Genomic DNA, 23,988 nt, shown 5'->3' on the forward strand with positions numbered 1-23,988 from the left:
TTTGTAAGGCTGGATGAGTGGTGACAAATTCCTTCGATTTCTATTCATTTTGGAAGGTCTTAATTTCATCTTCATTTATAAATGAGAGCCTCATTGCATACAGTATTCTGGGCTGAAAGCTTATCCCTGGGTACCCTTGTTGGGGGATGGGAAGAGAGCAATGTGCTCACCCTTCATGGGGTTTGGTGGGCACCCTGACCCCAGCTAGTGCTCCAGGCTGCACTTAAAGGCAATGTGATTCTCAAGGTTCTCCCACAGACAGTATTATTGGTGATACAGGCTACTGCAGGCCTCTAACCTTGCTCCAAGAAGATGGCATCTCTTCTTGCCACTGGCGGCAGGAGTCACCAGCGGTGTCCTGCTTGCTGCTTCTGCTGCTCCATGCCGTCTCTCTCCTTTCTCCATAATTTCCACTATAAACTCCTTCCCAACTGTCCCCTGGGACTGCAATTCCTCCCCCTTTTCTTCTGTTATCTTCCCATGGTCAAAATCAGCACATCTTTTTCCCTCTTCAGCCATCTTGGATCCACTTTTTTTTTCTATTTTAACTTCTTTGGGGGAACTCAGCCCTCATTAGTGGCAGCAAGAAATGGGCAATCAAAGCCACGTGCTGTCACAAATGCTAACAGCCTAAAGCAATCCATCAAAAGATGGTAGCCCTAGAAGAGAGAATATTACTTGCATGAAATGATGGGCATGCAATAGAACAGATGAGGAAATACAGATTCACCAGAGTACTTGATTTAATTGGACTATGACTTTATCAGTGTGAGATTCGCAGGGTCTAGAATTGCCAAAATGTTCTTCACCTAGAAATTTATATTTATAACTCAAAACCATCTGTTTTGTATACCCACTCTTGCCAGTGCTACTCAATATAGTCCTGGAAGTTTTAGCCAGAGCTGTTACACAAGAAAAAGAAATCAAAGGGATTAAAATTGGGAATGAGGAAGTCAAACTATGCCTATTTGCAGATTACATGATGCTATATATAGAAGATCCAAGAGACTATTGGAACTTATAAAAGAGTTTGGTAAAGTAGCAGGATATAAAATCAATACACAAAAATCAACAGCCTTTGTATACAAGCAATGCCAAGACTGAGATTGAACTTCTAAGATGAATCCCATTCACAATAGCTATAAAAAATATCAAATACCTTGGAATAAATTTAACCAAGGATTTCAAAGATCTCTACGATGAGAATTATGAAATATTAAAGAAAGAAGTAGAAGAAGATACAAAAAATGGAAAAATCTTCCATATTCATGGATTGGAGGAATCAATATCATCAAAAGGTCTATTCTTCTGAAAGCAATCTACAGATTCAATGTGATACCAATCAAAATACCAAGGACATTATTCTCAGATATAGAATAAATGATGCTGAAATTCATATGGAAACACAGGAGACCTCCAATAACTAAAGCAATCTTATACAACAAAAACATAGCCAGAGGTATCACAATACCAGATTTCAAGACATACTACAAGGCAGTTATAATGAAAACAGCCTGGTACTGGTACAAAAACAGATGGATAGACCAATGAAACAGAATAAAAATGCCAGAAATAAATCTGAGCATCTACAACCAACTTATATTTGACTGATGAGCTAAAACCAATCCCTGAAGCAAGGACAGTCTGTTCAACAAATGGTGCTGGGAAAACTGGTTTTCCACATGCAAGAGTATGAAGCAGGACCCCTACCTTAAACCTTACATGAAAATCCATTAAAAATGGATTAAAAACTTATATCTACAACATGATACCATCAAATTATTAGAGAACATTGGGGAAACCCTTTAAGATATGAGCACAGGCAAAGATTCCTGGAAAAGACCCTGGAGGCACAGGCAGTCAAAGCCAAAAATCAACAGGTGGAATTACATCAAACTGAAAAGCTTCTGTACTGCAAAAGAAACACTGAGGAAAGTGAAGAGGCAACCAACAGAATGGGAGAATTTATTTGCAAACAATACAACTGATAAAGGATTAATAACCAGAATATATAAAGAGATCAAGAAACTCAACAACAACAAAACAACCCAGTTAAGAAATGTTCCAAGGACTTAAACAGACTTTTTTTCAAAAGAGGAAATCAAAATGGCCAATAGACACATGAAAAACTGCTCCGTATCATTAGCCTTCAGGGAAATTCAAATCAAAACCACAGTGAGGTTTTACCTCACCACAGTTAGGATGGCTTTCCTACAGAAATCAACAAACAACAAATGCAGGCAAGGATGTGGGGAAAAAGGTACACTAATCCACTGTTGGTGGGAATCTAAACTGGTAAAACCACTATGGAAATCAATTTGGAGATACTTCAGAAATCTGAATATAGAGCTACCATATGACTCAGCCATCCCACTCCTGGGAATTTACCCACAGGAAGTGAAATCAGCAAATTAAAGAGTTGTCTGCACCCCCATGTGTATTGCAGCTCAATTTACAATAGCTAAGACATGGAATCAACCTAAATGCCCATCAACTGAAGACTGGGTAAAGAAATTATGGGATATGTACTCTGTGGAATACTACACAGCAGTAAAAAAGAAATCTAGTCATTTGCAACAAAATGGATGAATCTGGCAAGCATAATACTTAGTGAAATAAGCTAGTCCCAAAGGGACAAATACCATATATTCTCCCTGATCTGTGATAACTAATAGAGAACCTAAAAGGAAATCTGTAGAAGTGAAATTGACACTTCGAGAGCAATGACTTCAATAGCCTTTGTCTTGACTATCGAAGAACAGTTTTATTTTGCTTTTTTTTCTTAATGGAGAATGGGAATGGGAGAGGGAGAAGGCCGAGTGGGAGTGGAGGTGTAAGGGTGGGCATCATGGGAAGAATCACTATATTCCTAAAGTTGTACTTATGAAATTTGTACTCATTGAATAAACAGTTTCTTTGGGGGAAAAAACATATTTTGCTTCCCATATACACTTCTTGATTTTGGCTCCCCCAGAAGCACACCCTGAAATAAAGATTCAAGAGCACATCATGTGTTTGTGATGTGATCTAGGAAGACATAGATAGGGTGGCGAGGAAGGAAAAAATGGTATGTCCTAAAGCCAGTTACTAATGTGGGCAATTAGAGCTCAGTGTCACTGGACAACTCTAGGAAACAGTATGAAATATAGCTCAGAGTTGTCTAGTCAAGAGAATGGAAATCTGAGATGTTTTTACACCAATTCTTTGTTGATTGAGGGATGAGTTTGGGGCACTAACTCTCTGCCATTTCCAACTTGCTCTGTTCATAGAAGCCCCATGCTCCCATGATCCAAGAAAGTTCACAGGCAAGGAGCTGTGGGTATTCCTAGTAAGCAGAATTATGTGAGTAGGGGTGAATACCAAAGGAAAATGGTCAGGGACCCTCGTAGAATCTGCTACCACCTCCCTACCAATCTGCTCTAAGACTTCCTTCAAAGGTATATTTGCCAGATTCTCAGGTTCTCAGCCCCTGATTTCTGTTGGATCAGCATGTGGATGACTTGGATATCTTGACAACTTTCTTCTTATAAGCAAAGTTATATCCTAGGCTGAATAAGAGTTTGGCAAATCCAAGCTAATAAGTACAGAGTAAGTACAGAAGTACAGGAATCGGGGGTGAGGGAAGATCCAAATGTCTGAGGAAAAGGAAATTAAATGATAATATGCACTTTTTTCATGAACTTTTTGAGTCTCCTTCATACTTATTTATTTATTATAACCTAAGTTCTGCTGAACACCCAATTTTCTTTGTGGCTGTAGGGAAAGGCAGTTGACTCTCTTCTTGCACCTGACCTTCTAGTTGACTCAAGGTTTTGCAAGACTGCTGACCTTTCTCTCCCAACTGACTTCTGGTCATTATTGAGAAATAACACATTGAATCTCACTGTGATGCTACAAAACCACAATGTAATCAGGCTACAGTATTACTTATGCTTAACTTCTCTTTCTTCATACCCAGCTGGAATCCTTGCCTCAGGGTGATTGTCTCTTCTATTTTAGGCTGTTTTCTTAAAGGAAACAAATCCCTCAAGGATACACTAAGCATTTTGAAACTACAAAATAAATCAGATTTTCTTTGATTAAATCAAACTATAAGCCAGTGCCGTGGCTCAATAGGCTAATCCTCCACCTGCGGCACCGGTACACCGGGTTCTAGTCCTGGTCGGGGCGGTGGATTCTGTCCCAGTTGCCCCTCTTCCAGGCCAGCTCTCTGCTGTGGCCCGGGAAGGCAATGGAGGATGGCCCAAGTGCTTGGGCCCTGCACCCGCATGGGAGACCAGGAGAGGCACCTGGCTCCTGGCTTCGTATCAGTGCGGTGTGCCCGCCGTAGTGGCCATTTGCAGGGTGAACCAATGGAAGGAAGACCTTTCTCTCTCTCTCTCTCTCTCTCTCTCTCTCTCTCTCTCACTGTCCACTCTGTCAAAAAAATCAAACTATAAAGGTTCTTTGTATGATTAACACTAATATTCATTGAATATAGTTTCATTTAGTGCCCTCCACATTATGCTACCTTTATCCTCTCTCCACAAACAAAAAGAAAGGACCCTATATGTAATTAAACCATAGAAGACCGGCAACTATTTAGGCATCACACTAGAAGCTGCCTGATAAATTTCCACATCTTCCTCATGTCTCTGCTTCCCTAATTCTGCATTCAAGTGCTCCTTTGATGGTTCACTGTAGCCTAAATCTCTCTCTCTCTCTCTTTCTCTCTCCCTCCCTCCCTCCCTCTCCCCCACCCACACATTGAAATTCATTCCTTTGGGTTGTGTTGGCCTCTCCAGAGTTTGGTTTGTAAATGGAGACATGTGTCTGTGTGCCTTCATACCTGGGCATACCTACAGAAATCAACCTCTTCTCTAATAAATAGTAAAATTTTTGGCTTTGTGGTCCCTGTGCTCTTCATGTTAAATACTCAACTCTTGTTGGAGCATATAAGCAGTACAGACAATACCTAAAAGAATAAGCATGCCTACATTCCAATAAAACTGTTTATGGGGACTGAAATTTGAATTTCATACAGCTTCTAGAAGATTAATATGTAAACTAGAAAGGCAACTTACTAAATGGTAGTTTCTGTTCTCTATCGTTGATGTTCTATCCAGAAATGAACAAATCTGGGAAGCCATTATCAAGACTATGAGGCAGCATGGGATTAGAGAAAATAAAATAGAAGGTTTTTAAAGTATATGTCATAAGCTAACATGAATTAAACTGTTTCCTAACCTAGAAAATGTCTTTTAAGGCCGGCGCCTTGGCTCACTAGGCTAATCCTCCGCCTGCGGCACTGGCACCCTGGGTTCTAGTCCCGGTCGGGGCACCAGATTCTGTCCCGGTTGCTCCTCTTCCAGGCCAGCTCTCTGCTGTGGCCCAGGAGGGCAGTGGAGGATGGCCCGAGTCCTGCTCCCTGCACCCACATGGGAGACCAGGAGGAAGCACCTGGCTCCTGGCTTCGGATCGGCGCAGCGCACTGGCCATTGCAGCCATTTGGGGGGTGAACCAATGGAAGGAAGACCTTTCTCTCTGTCTCTCTCTCTCACACTGTCTAACTCTGCCTGTCAAAAAAAAAAAAAGAATGAAAAACAGAAAATATGTTTTTTAGTAAACCAAAATATCTAAGCTCCCCAGAGAATGCCATATCCCCATACTTAGGCCTATTAAAATGAGATAAATATATCTCTTTCTTGCCAGTTTTCCCTTAATCATATTTTAGCTTGAAGGTTTGTTGGCACTGATTTCTAATACTTCTTATTTAAATCTCAGAAATATGATATCTGAATCAAAAATAACTATTGGCCTTTAAACTTCTCTAAACTTGTGGAAGCTTTTTATCCTCCTCCTATTTAAGTGGCAAAGGTTCATGTATCTTACATCATATTTTACATACCATCTGAAAGAGTTGGCACCCAAATATTTATATCAATCTGCCTCATTAGACTAAACTTTTGCTTAGTCTAATCATCTGAAAGGAGAATATTTTTGAGAAGCTCACAATAAATGTCAGGGACAAATGTGGAAGTATGTCATTTTTGAGATAATGTTGCTGGCAACAATAATTTCCAGTAGCTGACTTGCAGTCACAAAAATTTTTTCCTTATTACAGGACAGCTTCTTAAATGTCATCAACATAATTAATCAACTTCTGCCAGAGCTACCACAAAAGTAGGACTTTTTATTTCAGCAAGGCTAGTCCATGATGGGAACTTTCTTAAGGCATCCTGGGTCCAAGAGGAGCTTCAGCATATACATAAGCCTAAACAGTCACACAAGGAGCTTTGATTCATTCCTTGTTTGGCTTATTTCTGCAAGATTCATACTTAGCACTCCTTTTTAAAGGAGAGTGTATAGTAAACAGGAAGAAATTTTTTGTGGAAATATTGTTCTGAGAGTAGAGAACAACATCACTGTGTAGTACAGCATCACTGGATAGGTCTCTAAGAGCACCTGTGAGATAAGCAGAAGCACTTGGAAAGGTACATATATGGTCAACTGTTGTCAAATATAGAAGTGTAGCACCTGAGGTAGGGGGGCTAAGGACAATCACCTAGGAACTTGGAATCCAAGTTTTATCAATATATTTAATCAAAAATTTTTCTTGCATTGTCAGAATCAACAGACGTAGCCATAGACTCTTCTCGAGCTAAGTCCCTAGTGTTATAAAGTAGTTAGAGTGTCATTTCTTAGAGGAAGTCAGAGATGCTCTCTACAGAGTATCAAAGGAATGCTGCCTAGAAAACTTTCATAATTCTCTTAATCAAATCCCGAAACACTGCTCCCTTTACTCCCTTGAGATTTGTCTTTATAGCTCATTCTGTAATGCAAAACCTGCCTAGTTGAAATTATTTGATCTTGGTGAATTACCGAGGAAATAATATGAGAAACTGGAATTGGCACAGGCTTTGAGTGGGTAGACAATACCGTTTTTTATTCTGACTTTTCTGTGTACTGTGTAACAGCATGGAGATGTGGTGGTGGTGTATATGTGCACATACATGCAAGCAAACATGTATAGAATATTTAAATTCTCTAAAACTCAATTTCCTCATGTTCAAAAGAGAAATGTTAATATATTTTACAGGGAATTTGATGTATGGAAAGTGGCTAATACCTAGAATATACTCAGTAAAAGAAGCTGTAATTCATATGATTACTGAAGGTTGTGCTGGCAGACAATTTCTTCCAGGGTGCATTGGATTATGTTAGCTTCTCTGATACATAGGCTTGAAAAAACATGAGTTGGTGTTGAGAGGTCCAGTGGACATTGCCTATTTTTTTCTTATGCCAGATTTATCTTCTGATAACCATATGTACACATTTGCACATTCTCCTTTTTTAAAATATTTTTAGTTTGGTTAAATATATAGGAATATATATATTTAATTTTCTGGTTTAAAATATTTTTATTAATATAAAGAGAACAGATTTCTTGTATTTGAAAAATATAATTCTAAGAACATACAGATACTTCTTTTCATCCCTGCCTCATTCTTCCTGTTTTTCTTTTAATTTTTGTGATAACATATTTTCAATTTTCTTTATAATCACAGACTTAAAACTCTGCTAAATATACTGTTCAACAAGTAAAAAGTAGAAAGACCACTGTTCCACAGGAATATACTCAAGTGCTATAAATAACAAATCATAAGATGACCCAAAAAGAGAAATATCTTATGTTTTCTCTGATTTGTGGAAGCTAATATATAAAGTCCCCCCAAAAAAACCCTGATTGTAGACATTTTCCTTTTTAAAAACCCTTCGTTTATTCTATTTAATCTCTCCTTTGATTGACTTAACTGTAATCCCTAATCAATATACACCATTGCTGATGTGCTCTACTAATAAGATGTCTACTATTATAAGTGCATTTGTAACTTCTTAAAGTAGTAACTAAGTGGAATTCATACAGAGTTATATTTTGCCACTTAAGGAATAAAATAAGAATAGACAGTTAACCTAAATTGTCAATAAATATAATTGCATGTGAAGCTCCATTTAATAAGAAAGTTGTGATCACCTCAAGGGCAGAAATTTTTCCATTTATCATTATTGAATAGGATCAAATCACATTAACACACATGGAAGTGATTCAAGTGTGCACCATGAGCCAGACACTAAAACAACCCAGAGAAATGAAATGTGATTTCTATCTTTCATGAAATATGTGCTAAGTGACTTGTCTTGTTTTTTAAGATTTATTTTATTTATTTGAAAGACAGAGTTACAGAGAGAGGTAGAGATAGAGAGAGAGGTCTTCCATCTACTGGTTCACTCCCCAGTTGGCCGCAACACCTAGAATGGCGCTGATCTGAAGCCAAGAGCCAGGAGCTTCCCCCAGGTCCCCCATTAAGGTGCAGGGGCCCAAGGACTTGGGCCATCTTCCACTGCTATCTCAGGCCCTAGCAGAGAGCTGGATCGGAAGAAGAGCAGCTGAGACTAGAACCAGCACCCATATGGGATGCCAGCGCTTCAAGCCAGCCTTTAACTCACTGTGCCACAGTGCCGGCTCCACTAACTGACTTTTTTGTTCCAACACACTATGAGGGTACTGCAGATACTATAGTAAATACGACATGGACTCTGTTTCCAAGGAGCCCACAACTGAAAGAAGCACCAAGGCCCATGTATGTAGGTCTGTCGGGGAGCCAAAAACCACATTGTGTAGCCAAAATAATAAATAGTTTTCTTTACAAAATCAAAGTCAATAGGAATTACATAAAGCAGAGATTGACAGAATGTGGATTGGCAGGAGAGGCCTGATGGAGAAGCCTGGACTACATCTGACCTTAAAGGATGAGGAAGATTTACATATATAGTCAGTAGCAAAAAGAGCATATCAGTTGGAGAGAAAGTGAGCAAAAGTCTTAGAAGTAGAAGTGAACATGGCAAGTTAAGAGAGTAGTCATGGTGTGAACTGGCTGGGAGAATGCTAGTAAGTACTGTGAAATTAAAGTGAAAAATATTGGGTGAAACTCAATTCCAAAGACTTGGGAGACAGGCAAATGGGGTTTAACCTTGTGAACCACTGAAGATCTTCAGAGAAACAGGTGATATGATAATTGTGGAGAAGTTCCAATGTAGCTGTTGTCAACTTGGTGTGTTTCATCTGTCTTTATTTTCCCTTCTTGTGTCTTTGGTTGCTACTCTGCTTCCATGTTAAAGTCAGAATGTGCTTTCTCATTTAGGGGGAGCACTGATTCATCAGATCTCAATGACCGAGAGGCTGGTCCCGGGACCCCAAAGAGCAGCCGGAGCAGTGGTGTGACCCCAGTCACTCAGAGGTCACCAGCACCAAGCACACGCAGTGTGACTTCCATCAACAGCAGAGTAAGTGCACAAATGTAAAAGGACATGTAGCTTCTGGGATTTGACCTCACCACCATGGTGTGCTACATTTGAACTCCCCATATCTCAGATCATATTGTTTATGCTGTTTAATGGTAGAAGCTTCTTTATCTGAACTGAACCTGCTGCATCCTTAGCTCCTGATAGGAAACTGAAAGTGAATAGGAAAAAGATACAAGTGCAAAGATAGCATTTGTATGATGGAAGTTTAAATGGCTATATGATTTAAACAAATATAAAGAATGTTTAGAAGGCTCTGATTTTGGTCCTTCATGTTGCTTCTCAGAGAAGATATTCATAAAAGTTGACTGCACTAAAACTTTTCCAAACTGATTTAAATATGGAAAAGTGGAACCTTGAACTTTTTATAGTGTTCTATATATCTGTTAAAGTAGGGGTGAACACATAATGAAGACTTAAATGGCATGTCACATTCATAGTATCGCATTATGCATAATAATGTTTCAGTCAATGACAAGAATGGTATCAGAAGATTATATGGCCTAGTTTGTATAAATATACTCTATGATGTTCACACAACCACAAAAGTGTCTAATGACACAGTTCTTAGAACAGGTTCCTGTCATTAAGTGGCATATAGTTATAAATGCACACATATTTTATATTGATTTTCTCTTTTTTAAATTTTTTCATTTATTTTATTTGAAAGGCAGAAAAAATAGAGAAGGAGAGAGAGAGAAAGCGAACACTCTCATCTGCCAGTTCAACCCCAAATGCATATAATGTCCAGGGTAGGCTGAGCTGAAGCTGAGACTTGGAAACTCAGTCCAACTCTCTCACATGAGTGACAGGAACCCAACCATTGAGCCATCACCATTGCTACCACCCCATAAGGTCTGCTTTAGCAGGTTATTGAGCTTTCAACCTCAGATATTCTGATATGAAGTTAAAGTGTCTTAACTGCTAGGCTAAATATCTGCCCTTTGGTTTGTCTTTAAGGAGAAGATGAAAAAATATCTGGATAGTAATATTTTCTTTTATTAAATATTTTGCTGCGGGTCATTCTTGGAATGAATTGGCTAGAATCTACTAGATGTTTTCATTAACCAGGAAACTCAGTGTTGGTACCTATATTTAAGAACTCTTTATATATTAACCACAATTATTTCATTCAGTCAATATTTAATGGAGATGTATGATATGTCATACCCTGGTCAAGTAAACACTTGAAGTAAAAGCATAGGCCATGCAGATGTCTGGGGCAGGGACAACACTGATGCCTGGCAAGAGCACGTAGGGGAAAGCAGCTTTACCTATTCATGCCTGGTTTCTATCTTAAATGGTTGTGTACTTGCTTAACCACTTTCCAAAATGTTTAATGCCTCTGGAGGAACAGCAAATGCAAAGGCTCTGAATTGGGAGCCCACATAGCATATTCAAGGTACAAGGAGGGAAGAAGAGCTGTCATGAGTGAACAAAGGATGGGCACTAGGAAATGAGTTCAGAGATGTCACAGACTGCTTAGGGCCTTAGAGACCACTGTACATACTTTTGCATGGGGGAAGCTAGGGGGTAGAAGTAGTATGATATAGCTTCAGTTTATGCAGGATCTGGAGGCTGTATGGAAAAGTAGCTGTGGGGACAGAACAGAAGCCAGGAGATCAAATAGGAGGCCATTGTCATAGTCCCAATGAAGGATTGAATTTTGGAAAAGAGAATAGTAGTGAAGGTAGCTAGTAGTCAGATTCTATGAATGTTCTTAAGGAAGAGCCAAAGGCATGCAGATGGAATAATAGATTTATTTAAACATCTGCAGTCTAAATTGTACTTGCTAAGATAAAACACATTTAAAAATTTTGTAAATATTTATGTTAAGCTCAACAAGCAGATTCTGTTCAATAGCCAGAAAAATGCATGTGCAGTTCATGATTGCACTCACCTCTTTGGTAAACTAACAAGGAGTGATATATAGCAATTGGAATGGCAGGGACATTGAGCAATCAGAACAGACATGGGCATAAGGCTGGGGCAGTATCGTGGGCCCTTCTTAAATCATGCATTAACCTGGATTGTAGGGAGACCTGGGGTTGTGGATATGTGGGAGCACAGGGAAAGGAGGGAATGCTGTTTACCTACTGATACAAAAGAGCTTAGAAAATTTTAAGGTTGGAGTTTGGCCTAGATTTAAGACAATGTTTAGGATGCCCATGTCCCACATAGGAGTGCCTGAATTTGATACCTGAATCTAGTTCCTGATTGTAGGATTGTAGTTTTCTGTTAAGGCAGACTCTGGGAGGTGGTGGAGATGGGCTCAAGTAGTTGGGTTCCTGCCACCTATGTTGAAGAAGTGGATGAGCTCCTATCTTCCAGCTTCTGCCTGACCCAGCCTCAGCCATTGTAGGCCTTTGAGGAGTGAACCAGAGGATGGAAACATTCTTTCCATTCCCCTTGAATCAATAAATTATTTTTAAAAATTAACATCTGGTACAGATATCCCAGTGGTTAGCAGCTATCAGTCCAATAACCAATAAGTTAATCAAGTTTGTTCTCAAAGCAAATATTATCTTCCCAAGTACTATTTGAGATTATTACATGGAAAAATCACTTTTGTCATTTATTAATACCCTCACAACTAACATCTACATGCATGCTTCTTTATTAAAGAACACTTAGATTTCCCCCACAGAAATTCCTTGTAGTTGAATTGTGAGTATAAAGTGTCTTTTTTTAACTTCAGTCTTGTATTCTATTTGGTCTAAGCTGAACTTTTCTAAAGAGAAAAGAAAAAAATTTGTATTGAATAAAAATAAGGCAATATGGTATTTTATAAGGCACGTTTGCTTGTTTCATGATGAAAAGAACAAGTATATGGAGTTAGATGATAACCAAGTAACAATTTCTCATTTTCTCCCATTTCTTGGCATCTCTTTGTTTCAATGTTCTTTTCTGCTTTAGCTTGTAAGAAGTAATTTTTTAAATGGAAAACTTTAAGAACATGCTAGTTTCTAACCTTCCTCTGTTATGGTTGTACCCTGTTAATTTTCGGTTTGATATCCTGAACCTCAAGGGAATGTATTGCATGTTAATGACTATAAAATATTAAGTGGCCTATTAGTGTTCAGTACTAATACTACTCCCAGTTAGCCTATGGGAAAATTTACCATCGATATAATTGTCACTCTAGAACTTGGTCGTGCTTAATTAAAGGATTCTTCATGTGAACAACTTTTTGAAGTGATGTTAAAAACGGACCTAAACTAATTTACTCACTTGACCTCTGTCACACTCTTTTGATAGACCTTTTTAGTCCAAGGCAATTAGAGGAGTTAGAAGTGATATACCTCCTGCTACTGATATTCTGTGTTGGATAATAATCAAAGACTAAAAATTGTCTATTAAAGCTGAATTGATTAGTATGCTAAGCAAGTGAGAGCCACATCTCTCTGGAGTGAGTTCATCAAAGTATCCCTAATTGTCTCAATTGTGAACCAAGGAGGGAGTTCCTTTCTGCAAGATGTTGAAAGGCACTTTCTGATTGTTTATAGAAGGAAGAACTAAAGAGTTCATTTTAGATTTGATCTTTATCACAACATGATGAATTTGCATGAACATCAAACTTCAGCCTTATTTAATGCTCGTGCATGTTTGGGGTGATGATATGGTCAAGCCCATAGGCATGGGCAAAGTTGGGACAGAGTTTTCCTTTATCATGTTCCGATGAAAGCAAGGATGAGACTGAATTTTCCACATGCACAAGCATTTATTAGCAAGCAGACAGCCTCCAAAATCACCTATTCTATAAGCTGGAGAAGCTCCCACTCTTTATCCCTTAATGAACATCGATCAGTGCCATGCCTGAAAGTTCCATTTCAACATAGATGTAGCCAACCATATTCTAATCAACAGCTTTGTAGATAAAAAAAAAAAGGTGGCAGAGTCTTCTGTTGAATGTGAGTAGAGGATGAAAGAAGTGGTTGAGAAGAGGGGATGTCAAGAATGGGGACAACCGTAAGACCAGACAGACCTCTAAACTCAAGTGCTGTTCTGTGGGTGTGAAGCTTGCCAGATTCTTGTACATAGTTCATAAGATTAGGGGTACCTGTATCATCATTCTTATTTACCATATATTAGAACATTCACTAATTTTGTGAATGATAAAGTATTTAAACACCATTTTTGCTAATTAACAAACCTCTTAGAATAGATTGGAAATAGAAGTTACTGATAGTTTGGCACACGCTCATTTGGACTTACCCCTAATGGTAAAGCTAGAAATGTGCCATGGGACTCCTAATCCCATTAAGTTGGCAGGTACCAATGCCATCTTACTAGTTAAAGTAATCAGTTTAAGTTCATAATTGATCATAAAGATAGAATTAAGTGTCAAAGGGATCACATAAATAAGACCAGTGTCTGCTAATAATAATTGATAGAATTAAAAAGGAGAGAACAATCCAACATGGGAAGCAAGATACACAGCAGACTCATAAAATGGCAAATGCCCTAAACAGCACTCTGGCCTCAGAATCAGGCCTTAAGGCATTCAGATCTGGCTAAAAAGCCCATGGGAGTTTCTTAGGCATGGAAAGCCAAGACATTGTGGCAAAAAAAATGACCTAAATGAAAGATCTCTGTGAGTCAGATCCCAGTGGAAAGAATGGGCCATCAAAGAAGGAGGTACCTTTCTCTGAAGGGAAGAGAGAACTTCCACTTTGATTATGGCCTTGTCTAAATAAGGTCAGAGTTTGTGAACTCAAGAGGCTTCCATAGCCTTGGCAGCTCATGACAAGAGCTTCGCGTAATTACTGACGTCATAAATAAGAGTGTCAATTGTTAAATCAACACCAGGAGTCACTGTGCACTTACTCCCCATGTAGGACCTCTGTCCTTAATGTGTTGTGCTATGAGAATTAATGGTAAAACTCGTCTTCAAACAGTACTCTATACTTTGTGTGTCTGTATGGGTGCAAACTGTTGAAATCTTTACTTAGTATATACTAAGTTGATCTTCTGTATATAAAGCTAATTAAAAATGAATCTTAATGAAGAATGGGATGGGAGAAGGAGTAGGAGATGGGATGGTTTGCGGATGGGAGGGTGGTTATGGGGGTAAAAACCACTATAATCCAGAAGTTGCACTTTCTTTTTTTTATTTATTTTTTGACAGACAGAGTTAGAGAGAAAGACAGAGAGAAAGGTCTTCCTTTTCCATTGATTCACCCCCCAAATGGCCGCTATGGTTGGCGCACTGCGCCAATCCGAAGCCAGGAACCAGGTGCCTCTTCCTGGTCTCCCATGCAGGTGCAGGGCCCAAGCACTTGGGCTATCCTCCACTGCACTCCTGGGCCACAGCAGAGAGCTGGACCAGAAAAGGAGCAACCGGGACAGAATCCGGCGCCCCAACTGGGACTAGAACCCAGGATGCCGGCGCTGCAGGTGGAGGATTAGCCTAGTGAGTCATGGCGCTGGCCAAGAAGTTGCACTTTCGAAATTTATATTTATTAAATAAAAGTTTTTAAAAAACAAAGTTACTGATAGTAAGTGTTGGTGTATTATGGATTCCTGATGAGGACCCTTCAAATGACAGTTGATTCCTGCAATAGACATAAATGTGTTTATACTGAGGTGTATTTTATATAGGAGCATTTTAAAGTAAATTATAGTCAATAAAAGGATTTTTTTCAATTTTTACTTTGTATGAAGGAGCGTGGTTTTGACAGTTCCATGGTTTTGACTGCCACTGAAAGCACCTCTGAGGAACTCATAAAAAGTCATCATAGAAACACTTCAGGCACACCTTCCATAGCAGTGTCTGGGACCTCCGTTTCCTCTGGTGAGTATTTACAATGTGCCTACTTTCTTATAAAAAATTACTAAGTCATATGGAATCCATTGCTCTAAGTGGTATTAAGAGGGTGTTTCATGATTAGAAAATAATTGTCCATTCTCTGATTTATGGTAGTAGGCCCAATCTGTGGGAACTGCTTGATAGTGAGCCCAGGTATTCATTGGATCTCTTGACTCATGCAAAATCCACTTATTGAGTGCATACTCTTGCCAGGCTTCATCACTAACTTTCAGAACTATATCAGAATATCAATACAGGAATATAGGAAATAAAAATGGTTCCAGGATGTGCTTGAAATAACAGATAAGAATACATCAAGAAAATGATGGTCAGATATGGTGGTCAGAAATTCCATATATTCAGACAAATAAATCATTCCATGGTTTAAATAAGGAGTTATCTGAAATCAGCATTATGGGATGAATAATTACCCCTTTCACTTGTATGTTACATTCAAATATATCATTTTATTTCACTATCACAATAATCCTATAAAGTGAGTATTAATAAAATTAACTTTATTACCTATGAATAAGAAATCCATTTAGATAAATTTACCATAATTATGATGTTTATGTTCCATATATATGGAACTAAAATCATGATGAAATCCTCAACATTAAAAACCTAATGATCAGGGCTGGCGCTATGGCACAGTGGGTTAATGCCCTGGCCTGAAGCGCCGGCATCCCATATGGGCACTGGTTCAAGTCCCAGCTGCTTCACTTCTGATCCAGCTCTCTGCTCTGGGCTGGGAAAACAGTAGAAGATGGCCCAAGTCCTTGGGCCCCTGCACCCGCATGGGAGACCTGGAAGAAGCTCCTGGCTCCTGGCTTCTGATCAGCACAGCTCAGCCATTGTGGCCAGTTGGGGAGTGAACCATTGGATGGAAGACCTCTCTCTCTCTTTCTCTGCCTCTCCTCTCTCAGTGTAACTCTGACTTTCAAATAAATAAATAAATCCTTAAAAAAAATCCTAATGATGATATTGCTTAAAGCCTAACATTGGTTTCTGTGTGCTGAGTTAGTTGGGGCGGGTGTGGGGGGGTGTCTCTCCTGGCCTGCTAGTTCCCCAAGAGTTTTCTGAATGTGAATGTGTATGGTCCTTGCTGAATTTCACTCAGGAGTAGGAAGGTGGTTAACTGCTTACATGAAAAATTTAAAGTAGACTGTAGTCAAACATCATAGACTCTACTTCTATTACTTCTACTCAACAGCTCCTTTTTACTAATTACATACTCTGTGTTAGACACTATGTTAAGCACTTGTGCAGTGTTTATTTCATTTACCATTTTAAACCTCAACACTTTATTGCTGTATCCCATCTTTCTCATTTGTAAGCAATTATATCTCAGCACAGATTTGGCATAGAGCTATTCTGATGTATAAATTGTCCTAGATTGGTAGATTGTCCGTGGTATTACTGGGAGTGAATTGGTTTTAGCTTAGTATTTTTAAAACTGAAAGGTAGATGCTGTTTTGATGAAAGAATGTCCTGGTACCTAAATAACAGAACTTTGTCTCAACTCATCAATGGTCCCTTACTTTTTGTAGGAAAGAGTTTTCTGTATCATTTAAAACTGGCAGTTTAGAATTTGTTGGCTTGCATTTTATGTCAACTATGAAAGCATAATGAATTCTCAAAGTATTGAAATCAAGAGTTGTTAATGTTTTATTTTTTCAAACTTAAGAAATCACTCTTTGAGAGTTTTTCAAAGTCTAGGAGCAAAGAAGAAAATTAAACAGTTTAAAATTTAGCATTTGTAAAGCATATATATAGCTGCAATTTTTAAAAATTTATTTACTTTTTTATTTGAGAGGCAAAAAAAAGAGTAAGAGAGACAAAGAGAAAGAGACTAAGCTACCATACTATGGTTCATTCCCCAAATGCCACCAACATCCCCATACTGGAGGTCAAAACCAGAAGCTGGGAACTCATCTAGGTCTTCCATGTAGGTGGCAGGAACCCAAACAAAGGTGCACATTAGCAGGAATCTGGAATCAGGAGTAGATCCGGGACTTAAACCTAAGAGCTTCAGTGAGGGATGTTGGCATCCCAGGCAGCATCTTAACTGATAGGCCAAATGCCTGCCCAAAAACTTGGCACTTTTTTATAGAGTACTTACTCTCCTGTAATCAAAAGAGAAATGGACACATAAATACTGGTAAGACAATCTAAGGCAATTTCCAAAATACTGTTGAAATGGGAGTGTTTTAACGTAAATAACATAAAGTTGCTGACTATTGCTTCCGTGGCATTACTGTGCCCTGTGTCTAAAAAGAATTGGCATAAATTTGAAACATTTGCAATGAACAATGCAAACTAACAACATAAGCTGATTCACATGTTTCTTTCTCTTTTCCTCCCTGCAGACCGCAGTCGATCTGAGTTAGATTTGAGTGAGTCATGCACTGATGACTTAGAGGATTCTGTAAGCATAAGAAGCAAATCCGTTCCTGGGACTTTAGACAAAGACATGGTAAGTTGGATGTGGAAGACAGCCTAATGGTCATGAGGAAAGAAGGATACAATCTTGCCTCAAGCAGTTCCACTTTTAGGTGATAAAGAGTTGCAAGTGAAGTGAGGGCATAGGATACCTCTTTCTGTTAGTCTTCACAGTCAACTGTGATTTAGAAAAACGAACAGGTAATCAGGTTAATGAGAGGTGATTATTTCTATAAAAATATCTATTGATAGGATTTCAGTTCCTGGCTGAAAGCATATCACTTAACCTAAACCTGGGAAGTGAGGGATCCCAGCCTTTCCTAAACCAAATAATATTAGACTTACATGATTATATATTTCATGTGAACAATTCTTTTATAAACATTAAATTGGAATCATTGTGAAATCTATGGGGGTCAATGCAATGTTTCAATACATATATATTTTGTGTAATGATCAGATCAGAGTAATTGGTATATCTGTTACCTCAAACATTTATCATTTGTGTTAGGAACATTCAAAATTTATTCTGTTATCTATGAATTAGCTATGAATCTAGAAAATGCTGATCTCATAGAAGTAGAGAACAAATACTAGTTACCAGGGACTGGAGGGAAGAAAGAAGTTGATCAACAGGCACAAAGTTACAGTTAGATAGGAGGATTAAGGTCTTTTGTCCTATTGCAGAGTACGGTGACTATGGTTATAATACTAATATATTGAACATGGACATTTCTGTAACTCGTTACACCCCCCCCACAAGAAATGGCCTTCTTAATTGAAACTAAATTAAGTAAAAATTAATATTTCAAAGAACACATTTATAGAATGAGAAGGTTAAAATAGATTATTGTTAAGGTTCCCTTCCTGCTCTAATATCATTTGTTCTGAATTTTATAAGTGCTCTAATAAAATTTGAACTCTTTGGAAGAAAGATATAACAAAATGATACTAACAGTTTTTCCAAAACAACTCAGAAAACTTAGAGTTCAAAAATTAAATATTATTTATTGTAGTATAAAAAGCTTATAAACTACTTTAAAATCCACCATAATGGGGCTGGCATTATGGCACTGCAGGTAAAGCCACTGCCTGTGATGCCGGCATCCCATATGAGTGCCGGTTCGAGGCTCAAATGCTCCACTTCTGATCCAGCTCCCTACGAACGCTCCTAGGAAAGCAGTGGAAGATTGCCTAAGTTCATGAACCCCTGCCCCACTCACAGGGGAGACTTTCATGAAGCTCCTGGCTCTTTTTTTTTTTTTTTTTTTTTTTTTTTTTTTGGACAGGCAGAGTGCACAGTGAGAGAGACAAAGAGAAAGGTCTTCCTTTTCCGTTGGTTCACCCCCTAGCCAGCACACTGCACTGCGCTGATCCGAAGCCAGGAGCCAGGAGCTTCTCCTGGTCTCCCATGTGGGTGCAGGGCCCAAGGACCTGGGCCATCCTCCACTGCCCTCCCGGGCCACAGCAGAGAGTTGGACTGGAAGAGGAGCAACCGGGACAGAATCCGGCGCCCTGACTGGGACTAGATCCCGGAGTGCCGGCACCACAGGCAGAGGATTAGCCTAGTGAGCCGTGGCGCCGGCCGCTCCTGGCTCTTGACTTCAACCTGGCCCAGCCTTGGCCGTTTGAGAAGTGAACCAGCAGATGGAAGATAAGATCTCTCTCTCTCCCCCTCTCCCCCTCTCCCCCTCTCCCCCTCTCCCCCTCTCCCCTTCTCCCCTTCTCCCTCTCTCTCCCTCTCTCTCCCTCTCTCTCCCTCTCTCTCCCTCTCTCTCCCTCTCTCTCTCTCCCTCTCTCTCCCTCTCTCTCCCTCTCTCTCCCTCTCCCCCCTCTCCCCCCTCTCCCCCTCTCCCTCTCTCTCCCTCTCTCTCCCTCTCTCCCCCTCTCCAGACCCTCTCTCTCCCTCTCCCTCTCCCTATCTCTCCCTATCTCTCCCTATCTCTCCCTCTCTCCCTCTCTCCCCCTCTCTCCCTCTCCCCCTTTCCCCTATCCCCCCTCCCCCTCCCCCTCTCCCTCTTTCTCCCTCTCCCTCTCTCTCCCTCTCTCCCTCTCTCTCCCTCTCTCCCTCTCCCTCTCCCCCTCTCTCTCTCCCTCTCTCTCCCTCTCTCTCCATCTCCCTCCATCTCCCTCTCTCCCCCGCTCTCCCCCTCTCTCCCTCTTCCCCTCTCTCTCTCCCTCTCTCCCTCTCCCTCTCTCCCCCTCTCTCCCCCTCTCTCCCTCTCTCTCCCTCTCTCCCCCTCTCGCCCCCTCTCGCCCTCTCCCCCTCTCCCCTATCCCCCCTCCCCCTCTCCCCCTTTCTCCCTCTCCCTCTCTCTCCCTCTCTCCCTCTCCCTCTTCCCCTCTCTCTCTCCCTCTCTCTCCCTCTCTCCCTCTCTCTCCCCCCCTCTCTCCCTCTCCCTCTTCCCCTCTCTCTCTCCCTCTCTCTCCCTCTCTCCTCCTCTCTCCCCCTCCCTCCCTCTCTCCCTCTCTCCCCCTCTCTCCCTCTCTCTCCCTCTCTCTCCCTCTCTCCCTCTCCCCCTCTCCCCTATCCTCCCTCCCCCTCTCCCCCTCTCCCTCTTTCTCCCTCTCCCCCTCTCCCCCTCTCCCTCTTTCTCCCTCTCCCTCTCTCTCCCTCTCTCCCTCTCTCCCTCTCTCTCCCTCTCTCCCTCTCCCTCTTCCCCTCTCTCTCTCCCTCTCTCTCCCTCTCTCCCCCTCTCTCTCCCTCTCTCCCTCTCTCTCCCTCTCTCTCCCTCTCTCTCCCTCTCTCCCCCTCTCTCCCTCTCCCTCTTCCCCTCTCTCTCTCCCTCTCTCCCCGTCCCTCTTCCTCTCTCTCCCTCTCCCTCCCTCCCTCCCCTCTCTTCCTCCCTCCCTCTCTCCCTCCCCTCCCCCTCCCCCTCTCCCTCCCTCTCTCCCCCTCCCCTCCCCCTCCCCCTCTCCCTCCCTCTCCCTCCCTCTATCCCTCTCCCCCTCTCCTTCTTCCTCCCTCTCCCTCCCTCTCTCTCCCTCCCTCCCTCCCTCTCTAACTCTGCCTTTCAAATAAATAAATCTTTTAAAATGTCCATCACAAAAATGAGAAGTAAGCAGCATAAACAAATGGTTTCAAAGCTTACTTGTGCTCAGCCTTAAAGAACAGCTAATTACAATGTTGTTCAACTATCCGTGATCTTAGGAAACTATGAAAATGTTCAGATTCATAGTATGGAGCCAGTGTAACCTCAATACTCAAATCATACTTTAAAAATAGTTTAAAAGTAAAACAAGTCAAGCTAATTTGTGAATATGTATGCGAAACTGAAATATAATATCAAGTAAAAACAGCATTTTGTTAAAAACATTGCAGTAAAAAGTAAGTTTTATTCTGGGTATGAAAGGAAGAATTGATGTATATAAGATTGCTTAACATAATTTGTTCTGTTAATTGATGTGAATGTAATAGAAATGAGCACAAAGAACAGAAATGAGGTACAGAAACAATCCAACTGGTTACAGTTGGCATCTGTCTTATTTGAACATGGTTTGAAAAATTGGCCACTTGTGATTGGCTGAGACTCAGCTATGGGTTACAAGAGTAAGTTACAGTCTGTTTACACATCAAGTTTGGTTACAGTTAACTATGTACTTTAAGCCAAACTCAAAGTGTGTAGGGAGGCAGCTTTAGACTAAATCAGGCATCCCCCCCCCAAAAGCCCAGGTACAGATAGCTTTATCAATTAATTCTATCAAATATTTGAAGAAGAAATAATACTAACAATTCACAAAATTTTCAGAAAATTGGAGGAAAAAACTTCTTAGCCCATTTAGAAGGTCAGTAGTATTACACTGATATCAAATCTAGACAAAGCTATTGTAAGAAAACTACAGATATCAATACCCATCATGAGTATAGATGCAAAAATGCTCAATAAAGTATTAGTTAGCCAAGTCCAGTACCAAAAAATATATTGCACACTATAACCAAGTGAGCTTTATTCTAGGGATGCAAAGTTTATTTCACATTAAAAAATAGTAGAATATTTCAGTGGTATAACTACAATAACCACATCCTTTCTGTAGATGCAAAAAGTATCATTTTTCAAAATCCAACATAAACATAATTAGTACATACCACTACCATTAATATATTAATGAAAGATGTATGTTTTCTATTTACACTTACCTATGTTTCTTGAAATTGTTTACTTTAAAATATATCACTTAAATAACTAGTGAAAGAAAAAACCATTTTATCATTATGGAGAAAAAGAAATGTGGGAAGAAAACTAGAATTTGGGATTTCAGATGTACGCATACAGACTGAATATTTAAAAATTTAAATAGCTTAAATACGTTTCTTAAGGTGAATCATCTTTGAGTTCAGAGCAGTAGGAAATTAAGGCAGTCTGTATGATTCCAAATTGCATGTTCTTTCCATAAAGCAAGCATCTTTAGATGCAAACCCTGACCTCAAGTCCCTTCCTCTACCTATCCTTCTGTTGGTGTAATTCAAATTGACTGGAGGGGGAAAAACCGAAAACCTAGGAATGGCGTGATTTCTAGATATTTTTATCTGGATCTCAAGTATTCATGCAAGAAAAGCAGGGTTTTTTTTTTTTTTAATAAAAAGACTTTCCAGAGAAGAAGTAAAGCAAATTACTGGTTTCTCCCCCTCCTTTCTTAGAACTCTTTGGAAGAGACTGAAGAGGGCATTGAGGACATAGTGTCCTCTCAGTTCTCTGCGAACACCCACAGTCTGGCAAGTGGCCTCTCTACGGTAAGCACTTCTCTAGCACATGGCGAAAGTTCCTTCTTTCTCTTGTTCATTTTCTGTGCATTTCCAAAGGAGATGTGAATGTTCTTGGAAAAATGTGTGCTAATGAGTTAGAAGTCATTGTAGGCTCCTGCCTGTCTTTGCTCACAGAGTACTTTTCAGTCTAATTTTTGTGGGCTTTTTCTAAGGTTCCTGATTCCTTCATTCTCCTTCTTCAGTCCTCATCCAATTTTGTTTTTTAATGTTTATTCATTTATTTTTATTTGAGAGTCAGAGAGACAGACAGGCAGGGCTCCCATCTGTTGATTCATTCCTCAGGTGCCCACAACAGCCAGGGCTGTGCCAGGCCAAAGTTAGGAGCCAGCAACTCGATCCAGGTCTCCTACATGGGTGGCATTGATCTAACAGCATGAGCCATCACCTGCTTCCTACCAGGGTCTGCATGTTCAGGAAGCTGAAATAGGAAGCAGAGCTGACACGTGAACCTAGGCTCTCTGCTACAGGATGCGGGCATCCCAAACAGCACCTCAACCGTTATGCCAAATGCCCACCCCCTCAGCCAGGCTTTCAGTTCACTTCACTCCCTAGATCAAGTCCAGTCAGCAAAAGCCAATAAATTATTCCAGTTCTCTGCTGACAAATTTACCTGACATCGTTCTTGTAACTCCCCAACCACTGTCGACACTGCTGCCAGTCATCTTCCTAGAGCACGTACCCATTCCAGTTTCTCGCCTACTCAAGAACCATCCGGCTGGTGCCGTGGCTCACTTAGTTAATCCTCCGCCTGCCGCACTATCATCCCATATGGGCGCCGGGTTCTAGTCCCGGTTGCTCCTCTTCCAGTACAGCTCTCTGCTGTGGCCCGGGAGGGCAATTGAGGATGGCCCAAGTGCTTGGGCCCTACACCTGCATGGAAAACCAGGAGGAAGCACCTGGCTCCTGGCTTCGGATCGACGCAGCGCCGGCCGTGGCGGCCATTTAGGGAGTGAACCAAGTGAAGGAAGACCTTTCTCTCTGTCTCTCTCTCTCACTGTCAAATAAAAAAAAAATCCATAGTTTCACACTGCCTCCAGAATAAAGGCTTTTCTTACTTTAGTCTTTAGAAAGTTCCTTGAGACGAAGGATGTAGAAGCCCCTGTTTCCTGTGTTTCACTGTTTCTGTGTGACTATAAGTCTTTTTCTTTGCTCCTCTAATCTCTGTTTCTCTAATACCCCTTTTCTTTTGATCTTTGGATAACTTCCTTAAAGAATTCTCAAGCAGGATCTGAAAGAAAATGGAACTACTTAAATGTGCCTGATGCTGACTCAGACACTGTGAGTTTTCAACCTTTCTCTTTTTCCTTCTTTCTGACCATACTTCATAAATTTCACAGTTTGGGAAATATGACCAGGTAGGAAATTCTTGCAGCATTTATCTTTTTATGACTTGTTTAAAATTAACCAAATGGTCTCTTTTAAAAGATTAATGAGACTATCAGAGGCCAAGTATTTCAATCCACAAGATGTTAGAATCTTAGTGCCAGTCAAAAGATACGTAGTGCAAAATTATTTATAATTAACAAAACCTGTAGATTAAATACCTCTGTTTTCTATTACAGCTTTGGTTTAGTTAAGAGTCTACAGTTTTGTTAGTAGTAAAATTGCCATAATTGCCTTTAATTTC

At 40.3% G+C, this 23,988-nt stretch overlaps 1 protein-coding gene across 14 annotated transcripts in view; it reads left to right on the forward strand.

The window, feature by feature from the left end:
- Positions 1-23,988, forward strand: part of SYTL5 (synaptotagmin like 5) — a 280,881-nt gene that overhangs the window by 218,532 nt on the left and 38,361 nt on the right. For all 14 annotated transcript variants that reach the window (XM_089324968.1, XM_089324966.1, XM_089324962.1 and 11 more), the window contains 4 exons: positions 9,183-9,324; positions 15,007-15,136; positions 17,524-17,630; positions 22,236-22,328. In XM_089324968.1, coding sequence (XP_089181094.1) covers positions 9,183-9,324; positions 15,007-15,136; positions 17,524-17,630; positions 22,236-22,328 — 472 coding nt within the window. The remainder of the gene's footprint in view (positions 1-9,182; positions 9,325-15,006; positions 15,137-17,523; positions 17,631-22,235; positions 22,329-23,988) is intronic.

The sequence above is a fragment of the Oryctolagus cuniculus genome, chromosome X (assembly GCF_051225735.1).
Source record: "Oryctolagus cuniculus isolate XC-2025 breed Fujian yellow rabbit chromosome X, ASM5122573v1, whole genome shotgun sequence".
Lineage (NCBI taxonomy): Eukaryota > Metazoa > Chordata > Mammalia > Lagomorpha > Leporidae > Oryctolagus > Oryctolagus cuniculus.